Source organism: Oncorhynchus masou, chromosome 13, assembly GCF_036934945.1.
Source record: "Oncorhynchus masou masou isolate Uvic2021 chromosome 13, UVic_Omas_1.1, whole genome shotgun sequence".
Classification (NCBI taxonomy): Eukaryota; Metazoa; Chordata; class Actinopteri; order Salmoniformes; family Salmonidae; genus Oncorhynchus; species Oncorhynchus masou.
The window spans coordinates 20,177,159-20,203,368 of record NC_088224.1 but is presented as its reverse complement, the minus strand read 5'-3'; the positions used below and the strand labels follow the sequence as shown (position 1 = coordinate 20,203,368).

The 26,210-nt window shown below is 43.1% G+C and overlaps 1 protein-coding gene across 1 annotated transcript in view; it reads left to right on the top strand.

The window, feature by feature from the left end:
• LOC135551893 (adhesion G protein-coupled receptor B2-like) overlaps positions 1-26,210 on the top strand; it is a 528,123-nt gene that overhangs the window by 396,642 nt on the left and 105,271 nt on the right. The window contains 1 exon segment of the mRNA XM_064983168.1: positions 23,127-23,253. Within this exon segment, the coding sequence (XP_064839240.1) occupies positions 23,127-23,253 (127 nt within the window).

Sequence of the window (26,210 nt, the reverse complement as noted above, 5' to 3'; positions counted from 1 at the left end):
TTGAATATTGATGCATTTTTAAAAATCCATTTTAGAATAAGGCTCTAATTTAACAAAATGTGGAAAAAGTCTATAGTGACTGACATTCTATAGTGACTGACATTCTATAGTGATTGACATTCTATAGTCACTGACATTCAGTAGTGAATGACCTTCTATAGTCACTCACATTCAATAGTGACTAACATTTTATAGTGACTGACATTCTTTAGTCACTGCCATTCTACAGTCACTGACATTCAATAGTGACTGACATTCTATATTGACTGACATTCTATAGTCACTGACATTCTGTAGTGACTGACATTCTATTGTGACTAACATTCAGTAGTGACTGACATTCTATAGTGATTGACGTTCTATAGTCATTGACATTCTATAGTCACTGACATGCAGTAGTGACTGACATTCTATATTGACTGACATTCTATAGTCACTGACATTCTGTAGTGACTGACATTCTATAGTGACTGACATTCTATAGTCACTGACATTCTGTAGTGACTGACATTATATAGTGACTGACATTCTATAGTGACTGACATTCTATAGTCACTGACATGCTGTAGTGACTGACATTCTATAGTGACTGACATTCTATAGTCACTGACATTCTGTAGTGACTGACATTCTGTAGTGACTGACATTCTATAGTGACTGACATTCTATAGTCACTGACATTCTATAGTCACTGACATTCTGTAGTGACTGACATTCTATAGTGACTGACATTCTATAGTGACTGACATTCTATAGTCACTGACATTCTGTAGTGACTGACATTCTATAGTGACTGATATGCATTAGTGACTGACATTCTATAGTCACTGACATTCTGTAGTGACTGACATTCTGTAGTGACTGACATTCTATAGTGACTGACATTCTATAGTCACTGACATTCTATAGTCACTGACATTCTGTAGTGACTGACATTCTGTAGTGACTGACATTCTATAGTCACTGACATTCTATAGTCACTGACATTCTGTAGTGACTGACATTCTATAGTGACTGACATTCTATAGTGACTGACATTCTATAGTGACTGACATTCTATAGTGACTGACATTCTATAGTAACTGACATGCTACAGTAAATTACATTCTATAGTAACTGAGCACTCCAATTATATTTGATCCATGATTCTAATGGTCTAATATCATGTGATCTGTTACTCATTGTAACCTGCATGTTTCCTGATTACTCTGCTATATTTCTATACTGTAAGGTGTTGTATTCGGCGCACGTGACAAATAAACTTAGATTTGATCATTGTATGATTTTTTTTTGCGCGAATTAACTCAAGCTTACGGACCATGTCAAATGTGATATACCGAAGCACCTGAGTGAGCTGGTTGCGCGATTACGCAGGTACTGTCCGGAAATGGACGACACAAACAACTGGATTCGTTATCCCTTTCATGCCCTACCTCCTGTCCACTTACCAATATCTGAACAAGATAGCCTCATCAAAATTACAACAAGCGGTTCTGTGAAATGGATTGGATTGTTTCTTGCCTTGGCAATTATACAATATTTGCACATTTTTTTTAAAATCTTCTAGCTCTCAAGGTGCCTGTTGATCATTGCTAGACAGCCATTTTCAAGCCAAATGCAATTTTCATCACGTCAAATGTAACCTTTGCAAATGTACGGGCTCAAACTAAGTTATTTAATTTTCCCCATGGCAGTGACAGTAAATAGAAGTTTGTTTATTTGTAACCCTAACCGTATGACAATCTAGTCCATTCAATGCTCTTTTGATGACATGGAAAGTTGAGCTACAAACAAACCAACACTCTGAAACTTGTTTTGGAGTTTCAGCAATTATTTTAGTTCCAAATGTTATTGTGCAGAATACAAGTGTGTGTTTTTTATTTTACCTTTATTTAACTAGGCAAGTCAGTTAAGAACAAATTATTTTTTTGTATTTTTTTTTTCAATGACAGCCTTGAACAGTGGGTTAACTGCCTGTTCAGGGGCAGAACGACAGATTTGTACCTTGTCAGCTCGGGGGTTTGAACTTGCAACCTTCCGGTTACTAATCCAACGCTCTGACCACTAGGCTACGCTGCTGCCTGTGTGTGTGTGTGTGTGTGTGTGTGTGTGTGTGTGTGTGTGTGTGTGTGTGTGTGTGTGCGTGTGTGTGTGTGTGTGTTAAAATAAACTTTGTTACACTCCTCTTTCTGAAACCCCCTACTGGCAGTATATACCTGAAGTGGAAAAATCTCTTAATTTCCTCCTCCGCTTCCTCCTCCTCTTCCTCTTTCTGGCACATGGCTAGCGGAAGTGTTAGGCAGAGGGAGGGGGCATCGAGGCGAGGGATGAAAGTGGAGGAGAGGGAGGGTGGTATGTGTGACGGCTGCTCCACTTTTCCGTCTGACAGAGCAGAAGGGATCAGGGAAGCTGCCGCTCTGTCAAACAGCTCTCCACAGCATGACTGACTTTAGCCTACAGACGCTACTCACACAACCTCTGCTACTTCATAGACTTTAGCTTAGCACTGTCATACATTACAGCACAGTATGAGCCAGTGTAGACTTTAGTTTCCTTCATATTGTGGCTATGGAGAGCTAGAGTTTAGGCTAGAGTCAGAATTACCTCATCTATTTAGTTTGAATGAGGGCTGCTGGACGTTGCTGATTTCAGACTTTAAGATAGAGCTGCTCCATGCAACAGCTTGCAAGCATGGTGTAGGTATAGATTATAGCCGCATTATGTGACAGTATGTTCTACAGGATTGGCAGCTAGAGTGTAGGTTGGTTGTACAGAATTGTAGATACATGGTACAGTCATCGCTGGCATCGTTTGGGATATATCTGCATCGCTGGACCCATTGTTTAGGCTCTAAAGAGGTGAGTTGCAGCACTTTTAGACCTCTTTTCTTGCATTACATGTAGTTGTCTTATCTCTTGTGTTGGCATATGTGTTATTGACAAGGAGAGGTTTTCTGGGTAAGTCTCTAAGAGCTTTCCACACCTGGATTGTGCAAGATTTTCAAGTAGATTTAAATCAAAATTGTAACATGCCTCTCAGGAACATTCACTGTCTTCATGATAAGCAACTCCAGTGTAGATTTGGCCTTGTATTTTCGGTTATTGTCCTGCTGAAAGGTGAATCAATCTCCCAGTGTCTGGTGGAAAGCAGACTGAACCAGTTTTTCCTCTAGGATTTTGCATGTGCTAAGCTATATTCCATTTATGTTTTATCCTGAAAAACGCCCCAGCCCTTAACAATTACAAGCGTACCCATAACATGATGCAGCCACCACAATGCTTATAAATATGGAGAGTGGTATTCAGTAATGTGTTGTATTGGATTTGCCCCAAACACAACATTTTTTATTCAGGATAGAAAGTGAATTGCTTTGCCAAATTGTTTTGTGCCTTATGGCAAACGGGATGTCTTTTTGGGAATATTTATATTCTGTACAGGCTTTTCACTCTGTCATTTAGGTTAGTATTTTGGAGTAACTACAATGTTGTTGATCCTACCTCAGTTTTCTCCTATCACAGCCATTAAACTCTGTAACTGTTTTAAAGTCACCATTAGCCTCATGGCTAAATCCCTGAGCAGCTTCCTTCCTCTTCGGCAACCGAGTTAGGAAGAACGTCTGTATCTTTGTAGTAACTTGGTGTATTGATACACCATCCAATGTGTAATTAACAACTTCACATTGCTCAAAGGGATGTTAAATTGTATCATGTTCGTATAAAAGTATAAATGTAGTTAGAATCTAAATGAATTGTTGCCACGGATCCTTTGGTGCCAACATGGAGTATAGGTTGCCAAAGTCTATGGATCTGATGGTAACCGGTGTCCCTTTGCTCTTCTCTAGGCTAGCTAGCACACCAGGCAGATAGCTAATCCGTCTAAAGAGGCTTAGGAGTGAGCAATTAGTCTAGATCGGCCGGGGACCAGGAGGCCAGGAGCAGGAAGTTGTGGTGACAAAGCACTCCTGCACGAGATGTAGGAGAGCAGGCAAGTCAACCCTGAAACAAGTCAGTATTCGACGTCCATCCATGTGTGATGACGTCGGAAGATGACATGGAAACCCTCCACTAGTGGCACCCGGGAGCGCTCTTACCTTCAAGTTGGTTTCAGTTTTTCTAGGAGTCACTCCTAAGCCTCTTATGGGCATGGCTGGCAGATGGGAGTAAGCATCTGCCTTTGATTCTAAAGGTTGCATGTTTGAATCTAGCAATTGAAAGTTGTTTTTGATATTTTGATTTTAAGCCTATCCCAAACCTTAACCCTTATCATAACCATTTGGAGTTAATGCGTAACCTTAAGATTTTGTTTTTGTTTACCTGGCCACTGTTTTAAATGCTAATATTTTGGCATTTGTGGCACAAATCCAATGCAAGTCAGTGGTAACTATTACAATGTTCAGGTTTCATTGTCAAGTCATCTATAAGTAACTTAACTGAGTTACACAATACCTTTTTACATACTCTAGGACAGGGGTGTCAAAGTCAAATGGACGGAGGGCCAAATAAAAAATTTAGCTACAAGCCGAGGGCCGGACTGTTCGAATGTTCATTGAAAATTTTTTAAATGACGCATATAGTCTAGTGAACCTAATTGAACCTACTGAAAACCTAACAAATATATTCCAATATGATCAGATAAATAAAGCAATATTTTCTTATGGCTCTGTCAGTAATCTTTAATTTTCAACAGACACAAAAGACAAATTTCCTTTATATAAAAATCCCCATAACATGAACATTAAATGAAAGAAACCGGTATTCAAGGCACCATCAGTAGCCTATATTTTCTATTTTAGCAAAAGTGGGCTAAATTTACTTCAAAGAAAAAAACAATAATAGCAATTTTCTATCATCCACTCAACTGAAATATTTTTAAAATATAATTGGATTGAAATACAATAAAATAAAGTGCAAAAATCTATTAATCAAAAACAACACTTTGTTTAAGGAGAAGTAACATGCAGTGAAAACAAATATTAAACTTTAATTTTGCACTTGAACTGAGTAAAAACTCTAAATATTCACAGTTTTCACTTGTTTGAGGTCCTGAGGGTGATACTTGGTGGTGTCCTTATCAATTACAAGTTCATCAATGTTCATAACATGAGCTGAGGAAATGCTTATAAATATGGAGGTGTTCAGCAGTAATGACTTTGTGTGATGTTTTGTTCAGGTTCATCAAACAAAAAATTTGTTATTCAGGATGTGCTGCCAAACATAGACATTGTTTGAGCAGCCTGGATGCGCAGCTGGGGCATTGTGTCGGGGAGGAAACGGGGAACTCCGCAGCACCCACTGCCGCATATTTTGCCCTCAGTGCATCATTGCATTGGAGGTCAATCAACTCCATTTGGAGGTTTGGTGGTGAGCTTTCCACGTCAACAGCAAATGGGTTGATTCCAACCTGCTTTTTGTGCTTCAAAGTCAGCAAATCGCCATTAAACTCAGCGGCAAGCATACCTTTTTATCAGCCAACTGTGCCTCATGGCTAACGCACTGGTAGAGAGCTTCTTTTCATGGTCTGGCAGCTGGGAAAGTGGCTCAAATTTTCTTTCCGCATCTGCGTAACAGAGTCAGTTTGATTTTAAATGCCTTCACTGTACTGTACATATCAGAGATGACATGATCCCGACCCTCAGCTGCAAGTTCATTGCATTCAGATGACTCGTAATGTCACACAGAAAAGCCATTTCACACAGAAACATTTAAATCGGAGATGTGTTGTGTCTTTCCCTTTGCTGTCCAAGAACAGACAAATCTCCTACGTTGCTCAAACATCTTTGAAGCACCTTTCCCTGGCTTAGCCATCGCACCTCTGTGTGATAAGGCAAATCACCATGCAGATTCTAACTCCGTCAGAAATGCCTTGAACTGGCGGTGATTCAAACCTTTGGCTCTGATAAAGGGACCAGGAGGCCAGATGCATTACATGCTCCATTTTCAAGGTTTACAAACGCTCCTGGTGTATGATGTAATGATAAGCTGTCAGCTCACCTGTCAAGTCAGTTTTCCTCTTGCATCTTTTCCCGTGATCTTCGCCACCAGTCCGCTCCTGTGTCCACATCGCAGGTGCTCCGTCTCTGTCAAACCTTCAAGTTTTTCAAGTCCATCTCATTTACACATCTTGACACCTCTTCATACAAATCATGCCCCGTAGGTGCCATGATAGGACGTAAAGCCAAAAACTCCTCTGTCACGCTTTAGGCTGGAGTCCACTCCGCGGATGAAAATTGACAACTGGGCAATGTCAGAAATGTTGCTCTCATCCACAGCCAAGGAATATGCAATGAAATCTTTTCCCTTTTTCACAAGCTGCTCTTTTAGATTGATGGACAACTGGTTTTTGAATGGTGTTTCTGCTCAGACTCACATTTAAAAAGAGTTGCCTTTTTTCTAAACCCAAACTTTAATCATGCAGTTTTTGATGAAATAAATGGCCGGGCTGATTTGGAGTTCTGCCAAAATAAAACTGGCCTTGACAGCAGCCTGGCCTTGTGATTTGGCTTTTTTGAACAGAGCCTGTTTACCTCTGCCTTTTGTAGCCTTTGTTCCATGTCCATATTCTTGTTTTTGTCCGTTTTAAATGTCGTAGATTATACTCTTTCAGTACCGCCACACTTTCTCCACACAGAAGACATTTTTTCCAGCTACCGGAACATATACACCTTGTTTGAAACCCCGGTTCTCAGTGTCCACCTTCCGTCCATTTTTGATGGGTATCTGAAAGTTAATTTTACTGTGATGCTGACGGTTTGCCAATAAATATTGAAATGAAGCAGCCTCATCGGTACCGTTGCATTGTGGGAAATGTAATTGGTGCGTGTAAAAGATCTGAGTTACACAATACCGGTTTAATAATAAATCAAGATCATCCCAGGGGCCGTAAAACCTTCTCGCGGGCGGATGTGGCATACTTGACTCTGAGGCTCTATGATTTGGACAGCGCAAACATGCTAATAAAGGTACCATTGGATTGCATTGGATTTGTGCCACAAGTGCTAAAAAGTTATGAAAATGTGAGGTATGAATCTCAAAATGATTGAGGAAGTGTATTTTCACTGGGAGCCAATGGGGCTCTTCACAGGAAATGAATAGAACATTTGGAGCATTGATAAGATATGTTACTTCCTGGTCTCTTTGGTGAAGTCATCTGGTTCTAATCCTCCATCTCAATCTGGAGCACCATAAATCAGACCCCAGAGTCAGGCAAAGGGATCACAAGGCAACCTCAATCTTACCTGTATCTCTCTCCACCTGTGTTGACACACTGATAAAAATGTATTTAGTGGGATCTTCTGTGTGCATAGAGAATTAATAAGTCAAACCTTAAAAAACCCTCCAGGCACCCTATACCCGTCATAGCCCTTTACCTTTAAAAACACTATATGGGAATTAGATATACTGTAGATTCATATTGACTGTTTCAATGATAGAAAATGAGAGTCAGCTTGTGTTTGTTGTTGATGTTTTCATAAAGTTTCTATGGTTTTAAGGGGAGGGAGTTTAAGGGTCAGGGGTTGGCCGAACATTGACAGTTGCAATGGTGACTAAGGAGATGGCTGCCATTTTACAACCTCCTAACCAATTGTGCTATTGTGTGTATTTTTTTCGCGTTATTTGTAATGCATTTTGCACATAATGTTTCTGCCACCATCTCTTATGACTGAAAAGAGCTTCTGGATGACAGCACAGCAATTAATCACCTTGTACTGAACAAAGATTTTACAAAGGTTTTACTTCACACAAATGACAAGGCCCAAATCCCCGTCATTCACATTAGAAAGAGACGGATATATCGGGGACATAGGTCGGGTTGCCTTGTAAGGAACCGATGGCAAGTGGGTAATCTGCTTCTACCATCGATCCTATTAGCCAATGTACAATCATTGGATAACAAAATAGACGAGCTACGATCCCAAATATCCTACCAACGGGACATTAATAACTGTAATATCTTGTGCTTCACCGAGTCGTGGCTGAATGACGACATGGATAAAATACAGCTGGTGGGTTTAAGCTGCATCGGCAAGATAGAACAGCTACCTCCAGTAAGACAAGGGGCGGTGGTCTGTGTATATTTGTAAACAACAGCTGGTGCACGAAATCTAATATTAAGGAAGTCTCAAGGTATTTCTCAACTGGGGTAGAGTAAGTCATGAGAAGCCGTAGACAGCACTATTTACCAAGAGAGTTTTCATCTATATTTTTCGTAGCTGTCTATTTACCACCACAAACCGATAATGGCACTAAGACCAGACTCAATGAGCTGTATAAGGCCATAAGCAAACAGGAAAACGCTCATTCAGCTCCTAGTGGCCGAGAACTTTAATGCAGGTATACTTAAATCTGTTCTACCTAACGTCTACTAGCATGTTAAATGTGCAACCAGAGGAAAAAAAGTCTAGACCACCTTTAACTCCAGACACAGAGACCCGTACAAAACTCTCCCTCACCCTCCATTTAGCAAATCTGATCATAATTCTATCCTTCTGATTCCTGCTTACAAGCAAAAACTAAAGCAGGAAGCACTAGTGACTGGGTCAATAAAGAAGTGGTCAGATAACGCAGATGTTAATCTACAGGATTGTTTTGTGAGCACAGACTAGAATATGTTCCGAGATTCTTCCGATGGCATTGAGGAGTACACCACATCAGTCACTGGCTTCATCAATACGTGCATCGATGACGTCGTCCCCACAGTGACCGTACGTACATACCCCAACCAGAAGCCATGGATTACAGGCAACATCCAAACTGAGCTAAAGGGTAGAGCTGCCGTTTTTAAGGAGCGGGACTCTAACCTGGACGCTTATAAGAAATCCTGCTATGCCCTCCGACGAACCATCAAACAGGCAAAGCATCAATACAGGACTAAGATTGAATTGTACTACACTGGCTCCGATGCTCGTCAGGTGTGGCAGTGCTTGCAAACTATTAGACTACAAAGGGAAGAACAGCCACGAGCTGCCCAATGGCACGAGCCTACCAGACAAGCTATATTAACACTGAAGTATGCATGATAGCATCAGCTGTTCCGGAGAACTGTGTGATCACGCGTTCCGTACCCGATTTGAGTAAGACCTTTAAACAGGTTAACATTCACAAGGCCGCAGTGCCAGATGGATTACCAGGACATGTACTCCGAGCATGCGTTGACCAACTGGCAAGTGTCTTCACTGACATTTTCAACCTGTCCCTGACTTTGTCTGTAATACCAACATGTTTCAAGCAGACCACAATAGTCCCTGTGCCCAAGAACACTAAAGTAACCTGCCTAAATGACTACCGACCCGTAGCACTCATATCTGTATCCATGACGTGCTTTGAAAGGCTGGTCATGGCTCACATCAACACAATTATTCCTGAAACTCTAGACCCACTCCAATTTGCATACCGCACGAACAGATCCACAGATGATGCAATCGCTGTTGTAATCCACACTGTCCTTTTCCACTTGAACCAAAGGATGTGAGAATGCTATTCATTGACTACAGCTCAGCGTTCAACACCATAGTGCCCTCAAAGCTCATCACTAAGCTAAGGACCCTGGGACTAAACAGCTCCCTCTGCAACTGGATCCTGGACTGACGGGCTGCCCCCAGGTGGTAAGGGTAGGTTACAACACAACCACCACACTGATCCTCAACACGTTGGCTCCTCAAGGGTGCGTGCTCAGTCCCCTCCTGTACTCCATGTTCACCCATTGCTGCATGGCCAGGCACAACTCCAACACCATCATTAAGTTTGCTGACTACACAACAGTGGTAGTCATTCTCATCGACGGCGCTGTAATGGAGCAGGTTGAGAAGCAAGTTCCTTGCTGTCCACAACACCATCCAACTATCATGGTCCAAACACACCAAGACAGTTAAAAGGGCAAGACAGTTAAAAGGGCAAGCCTATTCCAACCAGGAGAATGAAAAGATTTGCATTGGTCCTCAGATCCTCAAAAATGTATACAGTTGCACCATCGAGAGCATTCTGTCTGGTTGCATCACTGCCTGGTATGTTAACTGCTTGGCTGCCGACCGCAAGGCTTACTGCCAAGCACATCACTGGTGCCAAACATACTGCCAAGTACATCACTGGGGCCAAGAGGAGGTGTCAAAGGAATGCCAGGAGGTGTCAGAGGAAGACTTAAAAATTGTCAAAGACTCCAGCCAGCCTAGTTATAGACTGTTCTCTCTTCCAGCACAGGGCAAGCGGTACCGGAGTGCCAAGTCTAGGTCCAAAATTCTTCTTAACAGATTCTACCCCCAAGCCATAAGACTCCTGAACAGCTAATCAAAAGGCTACCCAGACTATTTAAATTGCCGTCCCCCTCCCCCACCCCCTCTTTTAAACTGCTGCTAGTCCCTGATTATTATCTATGCATAATCACTTTAATTCTACCGACATGTACATGTTACCTCAATTACCTCAACTAACCTGTGCTACCGCACATTGACTCTGTACCGGTACCCCCTGTAAATAGCCTCGCTACTGTTATTTTACTGTTGCTGTTTAATTGTTTGTTGTTTTTAATTTTTACTTATCTATATTTTACTTAACTCTTAATTTTATTAAAACTGCATTGTCGGTTAAGGGCTTGTTAGTAAGCATTTCACTGTTGTAATCGGCTTTTAATTTCCTCATGCATTAGCTGTGAGAGTGATAGTTTTGAATGTGATAGTTCTGCATGTTGTGGTCTGCATGGGTTCTGTACAGCTGTGTTGTAGCCATATATAGGTCAGATATAAGCGCACACTGTACATATTCACACACGCTCAGAATCACATACACACAAGCTCAGAATCACGCACACACACACCCAGAATCACAAACAGACACGTTCAGAATCACACACACTGTCACGTTCTGACCTTTATTTCCTTTGTTTTGTCTTTATTTAGTATGGTCAGGGCAGTCAGTTGTGGTAGGCAGTCTATGTGTGTTTTTCTATGTTGGGGTTTTGAGTTCAGCCTAGCATGGTTCTCAATCAGAGGCAGGTGTCGTTAGTTGTCTCTGATTGAGAATCATACTTAGGTAGCCTGGGTTTCACTTTTGAGTGGTGGGTGTTTGTTTTCCGTTTGTGTGTTTATTGCCACGGTACTGTTTCGGTTTCGTTCGGTTCACGTTCATTGTTTTGTAGTGTTCAGTTTATGTCTTTAAATAAACGTTATGGACACTTACCAAACTGCGTATTGGTTCTCCAATCCTTCAGAAGAGGAGGAGGATTGCCGTTACAGAAAAACCCACCAACAAAGAACCAACCAGCGTGGTAAAGGGCAGCAGCAGCAGCGGCAAAGAACACAGGACTCCTGGACATGGGAGGAAATTCTGGACGGCAAAGGACCCTGGGCACAGCCAGGGGAATATCGCCGGCCCAAAGCAGAGCTACCTAGTGCCACCTCCACGCACCAGCCCTCCGGTGGCAGCCCCCCGCACCAGGCTGTCTCTTCCTTCAGGTGTTCCCGCCTGTCCAGCGCTGCTAGAGCCTTCCTCCTCTCCAGCGCTGTCAGAGTCTCCCATCTGTCCTGAGCCGCCAGAGTCTCCCGTCTGTCCTGAGCCGCCAGAGTCTCCCGTCTGTCCTGAGCCGCCAGAGTCTCCCGTCTGTCCTGAGCCGCCAGAGTCTCCTTTCTGTGCTGAGCCGCAAGAGTCTCCCGTCTGTCCTGAGCCGCAAGAGTCTCCCGTCTGTCCTGAGCCGCCAGAGACTCCCGTCTGTCCTGAGCCGCCAGAGTCTCCCGTCTGTCCTGAGCCGCCAGAGTCTCCCGTCTGTGCTGAGCCGCCAGAGTCTCCCGTCTGTGCTGAGCCGCCAGAGTCTCCCGTCTGTCCTGAGCCGCAAGAGTCTCCCGTCTGTCCTGAGCCGCAAGAGTCTCCCGTCTGTCCTGAGCCGCCAGAGACTCCCGTCTGTCCTGAGCCGCCAGAGTCTCCCGTCTGTCCTGAGCCGCTGGACAGGTATTCCCGCCTGTCCAGCGCTGCTAGAGCCTTCCTCCTCTCCAGCGCTGTCAGAGTCTCCCGTCTGTCCTGAGCCGCCAGAGTCTCCCGTCTGTCCTGAGCCGCCAGAGTCTCCCATCTGTCCTGAGCCACCAGAGTCTCACGTCTGTCGTGAGCCGCCAGAGCCGCCAGTCTGTCCTGAGCCGCCAGTCTGTCCTGAGCCGCTGGAGAGTCTCCAGCGTCTGTCCTGAGCCGCCAGAGTCTACCGTCTGTCCTGAGCCGCCAGAGTCTCCCGTCTGTCCTGAGCCGCCAGAGTCTCACGTCTGTCGTGAGCCGCCAGAGCCGCCAGTCTGTCCTGAGCCGCCAGAGCCGCCAGTCTGTCCTGAGCCGCCAGAGCCGCCAGTCAGCCAGGAGCCGCCAGAGCCGTCAGTCAGCCAGGAGCCGCCAGAGCCGTCAGTCAGCCAGGAGCCGCCAGAGCCGCCATTCAGCCAGGAGCCGCCGGAGCCGTCCTTCACTCCAGAGCTGCCAGAGTCTCCCGCCTGTCCGGCGCTGCCGGAGTCTCCCCCCTGTTTGGCGCTGCCGTAATCTCCCGTCCATTTGTGACCCATGGCTATGGTCCCCAGTCGGAGGTCAGCGGTGAGGGTAGCCACTCATAAGAGGCCACGGGGGCTGTTGAAGAGGAGGACAAAAACTGTGGTGAAGTTGGGTCCACGTCCCGCGCCAGAGCCGCCACCGCGGACAGACACCCACCCAGACCCTCCCCTATAGGTTCAGGTGTTGTGGCCGGAGTCCGCACCTGTGGGGGGGGGTACTGTCACGTTATGACCTTTATTTCCTTTGTTTTGTCTTTATTTAATATGGTCAGTGTGTGAGTTGGGGTGGGTAGTCTATGTGTGTTTTCTATGTTTATTGTTTGTAGTGTTCAGTTTATGTCTTTAAATAAACGTTATGGACACTTACCACGCCGCGCATTGGTCCTCCGATCCTTCTTGCTTCTCCTCCTCAGAAGAGGAGGAGGATTGCCGTTACACACACGCTCAGAATCACAATCACACACACTCAGAATCACATGCACACACGCTCAGAATCACATGCACATACGCTCAGAATCACATACACACACTCAGAATCACATACCCACACGATCAGAATCACACACTCATGCTAACATGCATGTTTAGGAGATGCCACATGTCGAAAGCTTGTTCCATGTTAAATGCCTGTCTGAGTGTGTGTTTGTGTGTCTGTTTATGTCAGCCTGTGTGTGTGCGTGCTTTCCCTGTGTTCATGTAGCTAGCATGGCTTGCTGAAAGCAGAGTGACGCAAGGCGATTTGTGTCATCTGAAGATTTGTTCCAGTGACTTAATGCCATGCTTAGTCACATCCCCCAAACTCTCCTCCAGACTGACAAGGAAGACATACAGAGCACACAACATCCCCTCCTTTTTTCCCAAACCCATACCAAGTGTTATAAGGATGAAACACTGACAGACAGCACATCAAAGAATGGTTTACGTAAATCTAGTTATCTTTGAGTTATCTCTACCTCTCCTTTTACTCTTCCTCTCTCCTCCTCACTCAACTCCCTAGATGTACCTCACTCCACTCCTTCCCTAACGCCTCTCTCCTCCTCCCTCAACTCCCTAGATGTACCTTACCACACTCCTTCCCTAACGCCTCTCTCCTCCTCCCTCAACTCCCTAGATGTACCTCACTCCACTCCTTCCCTAACGCCTCTCTCCTCCTCCCTCAACTCCCTAGATGTACCTCACTACACTCCTTCCCTAACGCCTCTCTCCTCCTCCATCGACTCCCAAGATCTACCTCACTCCACTCCTTCCCTAATGCCTTTCTCCTTCTCCAACGACTCCCCAGATCTACCTCACTCCTCTCGCTCCTTCTTAACCTCTCTGCCATCCTGACGTTACCGTATACACTATATCCTATATATACTGTATCATATATCCTTTATCATTTACCATATATGCTCTATACTGTATCCTATATGCTGTATACTGTATCCTATATCCTGTATCCTATGGAAAGAGTCTCCCACCTCAGCTGTAGATATCTGCAGTTCATCCAGAGTGATCATGGGCCTCTTGGCTGCATCTCTGATCAGTCTTCTCCTTGTATGAGCTGAAAGTTTAGAGGGACGGCCAGGTCTTGGTAGATTTGCAGTGGTCTGATACTCCTTCCATTTCAATATTATCGCTTGCACAGTGCTCCTTGGGATGTTTAAAGCTTGGGAAATCTTTTTGTATCCAAATCCGGAAACCTTCACAACAGCCTGCCTGGTGTGTTCCTTGTTCTTCATGATGCTCTCTGTGCTTTTAACGGACCTCTGAGACTATCACAGTGCAGGTGCATTTATACGGAGACTTGATTACACACAGGTGGATTGTATTTATCATCATTAGTCATTTAGGTCAACATTGGATCATTCAGAGATCCTCACTGAACTTCTGGAGAGAGTTTGCTGCACTGAAAGTAAAGGGGCTGAATAATTTTGCATGCCCAATTTTTCAGTTTTTGATTTGTTAAAAAAGTTTGAAATATCCAATAAATGTCGTTCCACTTCATGATTGTGTCCCACTTGTTGTTGATTCTTCACAAAAAAATACAGTTTTATATCTTTATGTTTGAAGCCTGAAATGTGGCAAAAGGTCGCAAAGTTCAAGGGGGCCGAATACTTTCGCAAGGCACTGTATATATCCCCCATATCTCTCTCTCTCTCTATATATATATATATCCCCTATCTCTCTCTCTCTATATATATATATATATACCCCATCTCTCTCTATATATATATCCCCCATCTCTCTCTCTCGCTCCCTCTATCTTTCTCTCTTTCTTTCTCTTTCAATTCAATTCAATTCAATTCAAGGGCTTTATTGGCATGGGAAACATGTGTTAACATTGCCAAAGCAAGTGAGGTGGATAATATATAAAGTGAATATACAAAGTGAAATAAACAATACAAATTAACAGTAAACATCACACATATAGAAGTTTCAAAACAATAAAGACATTACAAATGTCATATTATATATATATATATATATATATATATATATATACAGTGTTTTAACAATGTATAAATGGTAAAGGACACAAGATACAATAAATAAGCATAGATGTGGGTTGTATTTACAATGGTGTGTGTTCTTCACTGATTGCCCTTTTTTCGTGGCAACAGGTCACAAATCTTGCTGCTGTGATGGCACACTGTGGAATTTCACCCAGTAGATATGGGAGTTTTTCAAAATTGGATTTGTTTTCAAATTATTTGTGGATCTGTGTAATCTGAGGGAAATATGTCTCTCTAATATGGTCATACATTGGGCAGGAGGTTAGGAAGTGCAGCTCAGTTTCCACCTCATTTTGTGGACAGTGTGCACATAGCCTGTCTTCTCTTGAGGGCCAGTCTGCCTACGGCATCCTTTCTCAATAGCAAGGCTATGCTCACTGAGTCTGTACATAGTCAAAGCTTTCCTTAATTTTGGGTCAGTCACAGTGATCAGGTATTCTGCCGCTGTGTACTCTCTGTGTAGGGCCAAATAGCATTCTAGTTTGCTCTGTTTTTTTGTTAATTCTTTCCAATGTGTCAAGTAATTCTATCTTTTTGTTTTCTCATGATTTGGTTGGGTCTAATTGTGCTGCTGTCCTCTCTCGGACTGTCTTTCTCGCTCTCTCTCTGATCTGAAGGAAAATAGGTGAAAAGAGGTGAAAGGTCAAAAATGAAGTAAGTTATGCTAAATGTAAGGCACTGTAATACATGCAAGCTAAATATGGAGTTAATGTGTCAGAATCAGACTTTCTCCTCAGGTCTAACAAAACCAGTTTAAATCAATTCAATCTGTCTATTCACCATTTAAACCTCCAAAAGTCCCTCCTCGTCAAATTAGGATTTAATCGCCAGATAAAATAATAAGCAGTAAGCTTCCATTCAAGCTTTATTGGTGAGCTAAAACAAAATATTGGAAAGTGTCAATGTACCTTGAAGGGATACTTTGGGGTTTTGACACTGAGGCGCTTTATCTACAGTGCATTCAGAAAGTATTCATACCCCTTGACTTATTCCACATTTGGTTGTGTAACAGCCTGATTTCAAAATGTATTAAATCTCTTTTTTCTGTCTCACTCATTTACACCCAATAACCTATAATGACGAAGTGGAAACAGGTTTTTCAAAATGTTTGCAAATTTTGAAAAACTTTAATACAAAAATATCTAATTTACATACAGTAAGTTATACACCCCTGGGTTAATACTTTATAGCAGCACCTGCGAGTATTTTGGGGTACGTCTCTGAGCTCTGCACACAATATTTGCATATTACTATTTGTAAAATTCTTCAAGCCTTGTCAAGTTGATTGTTGATCATTGCTAGACAGCTATTTGCAAGTTTTGCCATAGATTTTCAAGCCGTTTTCAAACCGCTCAGGAACATTCAATGTCATCTTGAAAAGCAACTCCAGTGTGGATTTGGCCTTGTGTTTTAGGTTATTGTCCTGCTGAAAGGTGAATTTGTCTGTTGGAAAGTGTCTTTTGGAAAGTGTCTGTTGGAATTTGTCAGTGTCTGTTGGAAAGCATACTGAACCAGGTTTTCCTCTAGGATGTTGCCTTAACTTATAGCTGTTTTTATCCTAAAAAAACTCCAGAGTCCTTGCCAATGACAAGCATTCCCATAACATGAGGCAGCCACCACCATGTTTGAAAATATGAAGAGTGGTACACAGTAATGTGCTATGTTGTATTTCCCACAAACCTAACGCATTGTATTCAGGACAAAGGTTAATATATTTGCCACATTACTTAAATGCCTTGTTGCAAACAGGATGCATGTTTTGGAGTATTTGTATTCTATACAGATTTCGTTTTTTTCACTCTGTCATTTATGTGAGTATTTTCGTTTCATAATCATTAAACTCTGTAACTTTTTTTAAATCACCTTTGGCATCATGGTGAAATCCCTGAGCCGCTGCCTTCCTCTCCAGCAACTGAGTTAGGAAGAATGGCAGTATATTTGTAGTGACTGGGTATATTGATACACTATCCAAAGCCTAATGAATAACTTAACCATCCTGAAAGGGATATTCAGCGTCTGCACTTTTTATTTTTAAACATCTACCAATCGGTGCCCTTTTTTTAGAAATGTTGAAAAACCTCTCTGATCTTTGTGGTTGAATCTGTGCTTAAAATGCACTACTCGATTGAGGGACCATACAGATAATGGTACGTGTGGGGTACAGAGATGGGGAAGTCATTCAAATGTTAACCACTGTTATTGAACATGGAATTAATCCATGCAATTTATTATGCGATTTGTTAATCACATTTTTACTCCTGAATTTGTAGATGTCAAGAGTAATTTTGCGCTTTCCTCTCCAAATAGGGATCCCTTAGTGTTCCTCTGTTTTATCCTGCAGACACCCCACTGTGAGCCAGCAGACAACACACAGACATATACACACACACACAAACCCCTTACGATACACAGAGTATTACATGTTTTGCTTATGGGCAAGTGTGTGTGCTAGTGTGCGTATGTGTGTTTATATGTTCATATCTGTGCGTGTGTGCGTGTGATAAGCTCACCCAAGTAAAAATTGGGACACCATGCATAACCCAGCAAGACACATTTCTCTCCATCTGTCCTAATAATTATTTATGCATGTAGACTGATAAGGCCCGTATGGCTCAATATGTACTGATATTCTGGCTCGTGTGTATGAGTGAACACATCTCTGTTTATAGTTCATGTTGAGAGTGTGTGTGTGTGTGTGTGTGTGTGTGTGTGTGTGTGTGTGTGTGTGTGTGTGTGTGTGTGTGTGTGTGTGTGTGTGTGTGTGTGTGTGTGTGTGTGTGTGTGTGTGTGTGTGCGTGTGTGTGTGTGTGGAAGTGTTTAACTATTCTTGTGGGGACGAGAAGTAAACAAACTAAATTTGACCAACTGGGGACATTTTTGTTAGTCCCCACGTGGTCAAATGCTATTTCTAGGGGGTTTAGGGTTAAGGTTAGGATTAGTGTTATGGTTTGAATTACATTAAGGGTTAGAGTTAGGAGCAAGGGTTAGTTTTTAGCTTAAGGGTAGGAATCTAGGGTTCGGTCTATGGTTATGGTTAAGGTTAGGTTTTTGTTGTTAGGGTTAGGGTAAGAGTACTGGTTAGGGTTAGGTTTAGGGTCAGGCGTTAGGGAAAATAGGGTTTTGAATGGGACTGATTTGTGTTTCCACATGTATAAATAATCAGTATGAGTCAGCTCAGCCAGGTCACCCGTGATACAAGTCAGTATTCGACGTCAATCAATGTCTGAGGACGTCGGGACATGGAAACCAGCCACTAGAGGCAACCGTGAGCACTGTTAACTTCAAGTAGTTTTCAGTTTTATTAAGGCATTGTGGCAGATGGGCATAAGCATCTGCCCCGGATTCCAAAGTTTGTATGTTTAAACCCGTAATAGAAAGTCGTTTTTGATATTTTTGTTTTAAGCCTGTCCCAGGCCTTAACCCCCCAGCTAGCAATGAGGAATCAACCCAGAAGCGGCCCTCTTCCAGGTGGCCAGAAGTGACTAAATTGGCCCAGAATCGGGTGTCGGACACGGCGCGGAATCAGAAGGGAATGACTGCCCAGAATCAGCCCAAGTACATCAGGCCGTTTCTGTCTACTAGAATTCAGACAACTTTGCATCTTACCAGAATCCCCCCAGAAGCCAAATGCAAATTTAAATATATGTATAAAAATGTACCAGATGTATTCATTTTAAATATGACTATTATACATACAAATTACCCCCTTTTCGTCATATCCATGTCCCATCACTACAACTCCCGTACGGCCTCGGGAGCGGCGAAGGTCAAGAGCCGTGCGTCACCCCGAAACACAACCCAGCCAATGAGTCAGAGGAACCACCGTACACCTGATGACCGTGTCAGCATGCATGCGCCTGGCCCGCCACAGGAGTCGCTACAGCACGATGGGACAAGGACATCCCGGCCGGCCAAACTCTCCCCTAATCCGGATGACGTTGGGCCAATTGTGCATCGCCTCATGGGTCTCCCGTTCGCGGCCGACACGGGCATCGAGCCAGCATCTGTAGAAGTGTCTTAAACCACTGTGCCACTTGCACAAAGTATCAAAATACTAAAATATTACTTAAACAGGACTCTGAAATAATTTAATTTAAATGTTATTTTTTGATCACAGAAACATTGAAAACATATGGACAAATGAATACATAATGAAGTGTTAATTACATAAAGCAGCCTGTGTAATCATCTGCCAGAGAGTAGCCACAATCGGCCTGATCCCCAAGTAATACATTTGGGCCAGATAACTCTCACCGGAATCGGCCCGAGCTCAATCCCCACATCCTAGCCATAAGTAATACTTGGGCCACATGACGTCGGCCGAGTCTGATTCTCAGCCGTGTTCCCCGACTCTCAGCCAGACTCGGCCCAGATCCACTGTGCTAGCTGGGTCTTACCTTCACCAGAGTTAATTCCTACTGTAACCTTAACCCTCACCTTAAAAATTCAAACTTAATGCCTAAACTTAAACTTAAACACTTCGAAATGTAATGTCTGGAACAACTTCCGAAATTTGACATTTGAGAAACAAAGATAAACGTCTCACATGAGACTGTCAGAGTTTGTAGGAGTTAGCATTGCACATGGCAGACAGAGAGAGAGTTAACAAGTTGAACGTGGTAATTCGTCTGTTGATTTGCATTATTAAAGTGGAGTAGGGGGAAGTTTCCCTTTAGACACAGCTAAGGTCAGTTTAGCATCACACACATTGAGTTGAAGTTAGGACTTGGGAAATGTAAGCTGGTTCTATATCTGTTCTTACTGGAAGATTCTACCTGCATCAATGATACTCTCAACTCCACAGATTGATTAGTGTTTCTGATAGACTGTTACCTCTCAAAGCGCTGCTCAGCATAATTGTGTGTTTTGGGTCTGTTCATTTAAGGCACTCGGGGGCACACTACCAAATAGCTTCCCATGTGTACCTACAACATGTATCTACTATGACATGTTCCACATAACGGGTCATGGCTCATTCATCCCCCATCTGTCTATGACATTGTTGTACAACAGGCAGACACACACTGCCTGTCCAAAATCAGACCAGCAACCGCTGATAATCACTGATTATATGTCAGTCTGGGCCCCCTCTCACTGGGGAGACAAAACCAGCAGTGTGTGTGTATGCGTGCGGGTGTGTGTTTGTGTGTGTGTGTTTGTGTGTGTGTGTGCGCGCGCGTGCATTCGGCACATGCAATGTGTCTCCCTGTGGAGCACTGTAACCTCAGTGGAATATGCCAACGTCCAGATTATAACCTCTAGCAGGTGGAATGCCCTTTTTCACAGCATCCTATCCATCTGTCCCATACCAGGCTGCAGACTGATGCCATGTGGCCCCAGACCATGCTCTCACAGCTGGGGATCTTCCAACCCTAGGGCCCCTCCACAGTTGGCTTCGACCTAGTTCAGAATTAAAAGATAATTTAGAAGGAAAGTGTTTTCTTGAATCAAAAAGATGCTGAGGGAAATTGATTTGTCTCACAGCTCACTTTCCAACTGCAAACTAGAAATATGAAGGACATTCACCATCGCAGGGCTCATGAGGGACGTTAGAAGTTAGAAGAAGATAGATAGAAGTTGATTAGGAAAATGCTTCTTTATTAGCAACCCCTTATAAACAAGAACACTGCGTCCTGTTTATCTCCTCTGCCTCCCAGTCAGTGTTTGGTGGCGGCGCTATCAGAGGAGTTGATGGAAGAGAACTCTTCAGCTGTGATATAGCTGACAGAGACAGTACACTCAGTACTGTTTAAACCGTCAATAATTATACATCAGGTCCTGTGAGGGGACTGATAATTAGTTCAGTTATTGTCAGGGGCTGTGCATACACAACACTCTACATAGCTGTATAAAGGTTCATCTCAGTGTTATAACTGTTCACAGAAGTGCCACAGACAGGGTGGTGGTTAGTCCAGTTAGTGTGACTCATGTATATGAAGGTTCATATCACTGCTGTAACCGTGACAAGATCTGCAACAGACGTGTGTACAGTCATTTGTAGTAAAGCCAGGCTAGATCATATGGTTGGTGTGTGTTGATTGCTGTAAGGCTAGTCATTAGTTCAATTAGAGAATGTAAATGTTCCCATTGATTGACCTCCACATCACACTTTCCATTACTAAATGAGAGATATACACTACCGTTCAAATGTTTGGGATCACTTAGAAATGTCCTTGTTTTTGGAAGAAAAAAGTCCATTAAAATAACATAAAATTTATCAGAAATATAGTGTAGACATTGTTAATGTTGTAAATGACTATTGTAGCTGGAAACGGCTGATATTTAATGGAATACCTACATAGGCGTACAGAGGCCCCATATCAGCAACCATCACTCCTGTGTTCCAATGGCACGTTGAGTTAGCTAATCCAAGTTGATCATTTTAAAAGGTTAATTGATCATTAGAAAACCCTTTTGCAATTATGTTTGCACAGTTGAAAACTGTTAAAGAAGATTAAAGAAGCAATAAATCTGGCCTTCTTTAGACTAGTTGAGTATCTGGAGCATGTGGGTTCGATTACAGGCTCAAAATGGCCAGAAACAAAGAACTTTCCTCTGAAACTTCATCAGTCTATTATTGTTTTGAGAAATGAAGGCTATTCCATGCGATGAATTGCCAATAAACTGAAGATCTCATACAACACGTTATACTACTCCCTTCACAGAACAGCGCAAACTGGCTCTAACCAGAATAGCGGGAGGCCCCGGTGCACAACTGAGTAAGAGGAGAAGTACATTTGAGTGTCTAGTTTGAGAAACAGATGCCTCACAAGTCCTCAACTGGCAGCTTCATGAAATAAATAAAATACCAGTCTCAACGTCAACAGTGAAGAGGCGACTCCAGGATGCTGGACTTCTAGGCAGAGTTGCAAAAAAAAGCCATATCTCAGACTGGCCAAGAAAAATAAAATATTAAGATGGGCAAAAGAACACAGACACTGGACAGAGGAATATTGGAAAAAAGTGTTATGGACAAACTAATCTAAGTTTGAGGTAATTAGAACACAAAGAAGAACATTCGTGAGACGTAGAAAAAATTGAAAGATGTTGGAGGAGTGCTTGACGCCATCTGTTAAGCATGGTGTAGGCAATGTGATGGTCTGGGAGTACTTTGGTGGTGGTAAAGTGGGAGATTTGTACAGGGTAAAAGGGATCTTGAAGATGGAAGGCTATCATTCCATTTTGCAATACCATGCCATACCCTGCGGACGCCGCTTAATTAGAGCCAATTTCCCCCTACAACAGGACAATGACCCAAAGCACAGCTCCAAACTATGCCAGAACTAGTTAGGGAAAAAGCAGTCAGCTGGTATTCTGTCTATAATGGAGTGGCCAGCACGGTCACCGGATCTCAACCCTTTTGAGCTGTTGTGGGGGGCAGCTTGATCGTAAGAAGTGCCCATCAAGCCAATCCAACTTGTGGGAGGTGCTTCAGGAAGCATGGGGTGAAATCTCTTTGGATTATCTCAACAAATTGAAAACTAGAATGCCAAAGGTCTGCATGGCTGTAATTGCTGCAAATGGAAGATTATTTGACGGTAGCAAAGTTTGAAGGACACAAATATTATTTAAATTTACAATCATTATTTATAACCTTGTCAACCTCTTGACTATATTTCCTATTAATTTTGCAACTCATTTCATGTATATTTTCATGGAAAACAAGGACATTTCTAAGTGTATATGGAGGCATGGAGGACAGAGGGATGAATACATGGGTAAAGGATGGAGAGAAGAAATTAGGGGTTCATGGGGGTCTGGCTGTCCCTGTCAGAGTGGTCTCTACAGCACAATACAGCTCAATGTGGTCAATGAGTACCCAGCCTCTCTCTCTCTCTCTCGCTCTCTCTCTTGCTCTCTTTCTCTCGCTCTCTCTCTCGCTCTCTCTCTCTCTCTCTCGCTCTCTCTCTCTCTCTCTCGCTCTCTCTCTCGCTCTCTCTCTCTCTCTCTCGCTCTCTCTCGCTCTCTCTCTCGCTCTCTCTCTCTTGCTCTCTCTCTCTCTCTCTCTCTCTCTCTCTCTCACTCTCTCACTTTTTGTTTGAGTGCATCTGTATGCTGTAATGTGATGGTGTGTGTGTGTGTGTCTCACACACTGTGTGTGTCCGTGTTTCTCCCATCTCCAGGGAAGCTGGCGCTAAGAACTGGGACACCGAGGGCTGCCAAACACTCACGTCTGCCGCCGTCCACACTAAATGCCTGTGCAGCAGGATCTCAACCTACGCTGTGCTAGCGCAACAAGCTAAAGACCCGGTGAGTCACATTTCCAGCTCTACTCGATTGCACTGGGGCTAACGCTAATTGGAGCCAACAAGCTAATGCGTTAGGGTGTTGGCATGTGGATATGTACAAGGTAGACTTAGGGTTACTTTGATTTGAACAGTCAACTCAGAAAGGGAGATGAATGACATTCACTTGTTATCCTTAAGGTTTGAGATAGGACATAAACAACTGTATAAGTCACAGTTGAAATAAATACAGCTGTGAAATACAGTTGAAATAAATACAGCTGTGACATCTGTACAACAGTCTTCTAAAATGTAATGGAGAATCTCCATTGGAATAGATTTTTAATCTATGACTAGGCTTTATCTGTGGCCAGGAATCCAGCTTTAAGAGTTTTTGAGAGAGTGGATTTGTTGAAATCATACGACTAAAGATGCTGCCAGTCCCAAGACCTCAGCAAAAATACATTTCATTTATCTGACTTTAATTTATCTGCATGTGCAGCGCTTACATTTAGCCTCACAATGACGTGTTTCACCATTTTCCTTTCAGGACAACCAGGGGCACAAGTAGAACACAACATAATTTGACATGAACAGCTGCATTCATTGACAAATAGCAATGTAAAAACAAGTTCTCACAAAGAAAAAAAAGTATACAAATTAATTTAGATGGAAGCTGTAAGTACAGAAATTTGCTCACTGGGAAAGGAATATCCAACTAATCAGTGACAACTGTGTGCAGTTTGGAGTTTGTGACAGAAACTACAGTATGTGAGCGCATTATAGACACTATGTCCTGGGATTTCCTATAATCCTCTATACAGAAGAACCCCTTACAGTATTATAGACACTATGTCCTGGGATTTCCTATTAACTTCTATGTAGAAGAACCCCTTACAGTATTATAGACACTATGTCCTGGGATTTCCTATAATCCTCTATACAGAAGAACCCCTTACAGTATTATAGACACTATGTCCTGGGATCTCCTATAATCTTCTATACAGAAGAACCCCTTACAGTATTATAGACACTATGTCCTGGGATTTCCTATAATCTTCTATACAGAAGACCCCTCACCTTCTAACAACTCGTGTGTAGCTTGTGAACGTCATCGAGCAAAACATATTACAGTCTCAGCTTTTCATAGATCGCTTTTAGTTGTTTGTAGCTCAAACCATTCTAACTCTGCAGATGTGTTTGTAAAAAGGGCCCGGCCCCGGGTCCCTTCAGGATCGGCCCTTGTCTCACAAACACCACTGTAGCTCAGCCCCCGCTATGCACACATACTAATGGTTGGAATCTACAGACATAGAAGAAATACACGTCTGTAGCTCAAACACAATGGTTAAAAGGGATTAGAAGTCCAAAACGCGCTAGCATTACGGCGGGACACATTGGGTTAACAAGTAAGCCAGTTTGTTTAGATAAGATATGGATGGTTGGCTCACTAGTTGATTATGGGAGAACTGGGCTGCGCTCATCGGTAAGCACAGCGCAGAGCTCATTAGCTAATTATCTAACCAATGTTTAGTCACTGTTCAGTCCGACCGTGGGGAAGAACAAGAAGCCAACCAGTAGAACGATAGGGGGTGTAAAGGAAAAGTGCATTATAGTAGAATGCTCCATCCTTTGATTAGCTCAAATGTGCTTTATAGATGGAATCTTGGTTCAGTTCATGGCTGCTCTATCCTTGTTGGGCTGGGCAAGCAAACAGCTATCATTATTAGAGACATTGGGAGCCACTTTCCTTATAGTATGAACTATGACATTTAGGGTTCAGGTGTGTCTCAAAGCCAGCTTGTGTGTGTTGGTTGGTGTATGAGTTCAGCTGTGTATTTCCGTGACAACATGCACAGGCATGCCTGGGTACTGTATGAGTCTGCATGTTGTGTGTGTGTGTGTGTGTGTGTGTGTGTGTGTGTGTGTGTGTGTGTGTGTGTGTGTGTGTGTGTGTGTGTGTGTGTGTGTGTGTGTGTGTGTGTGTGTGTGTGTGTGTGTGTGTGTGTGTGTGTGTGTGTGTGAGCAAGGGTGTGTGTTCTTTTGTGTCTGCGTGCATGTGTGTGCTTACTGTAGCCTCCAGCGTGTGTAACTGCTGTATGATTCTAAATAGAGCAGTGACCGTGGCTATGACGTGAGCAGAGCAGGCTTTTAGCGGTGATTAATGTATTGAGCCACTCTCCTCTGCTTTATGTGTGCCACTACTAATGGACCCGCTAGGACCCCTAACTCTAGCAGCTAAACACGCCTATATCCACTGACCTTTAACCTGCTCTCTTCTTCTAGCCAGCCTGTCCCATCACTCTGTGATGTCACCCTCTCTTAACCATCTCTCTCTCTCTCTCTCTCTAATTCAATTCAAAGGGATTTATTGGCATGGGAAACATATGTTTACATTGCCAAAGTAAGTGAAATGTTCCAAAAGTTCAAAAATAATAGAGACATTTTAAATGTCATATTATCTCTAAATGCAGTGCTGTAACGATGTGAAAATAGTTAGTCTCTCTCTCCCTATGCTCTTTCTATCTTCCTGTTCCCCCTACTTGTCCCTCTCTCGCTTTCTGCTGCCATCCCAACTCACACCCTCTGTCTCCCGCATCCACTGAGGGGTGGGGGGGGGGTAGGGAGGGGGAGAGAGAGAGAGACCTGGGTTAAGTGACAAATATTGTATATCAGGACATCTTAAGGTGTGTGTGTGTGTGTGTGTGTGTGTGTGTGTGTGTGTGTGTGTGTGTGTGTGTGTGTGTGTGTGTGTGTGTGTGTGTGTGTGTGTGTGTGTGTGTGCAGCGGTTTCTTTATGTGAGGAAGATAACATTTGAAAAGCACTTACTTTCTACAGTCTCTGTCGGGGTTAACTGCCCTGGTATTCAGCTATGCATATCTCAGATCTCACTATTCTTTACCACACAAATGCATCTGACTCTCTGTCTCTCTCTCAGTGTGTGTGTGTGTGTGTGTGTGTGTGTGTGTGTGTGTGTGTGT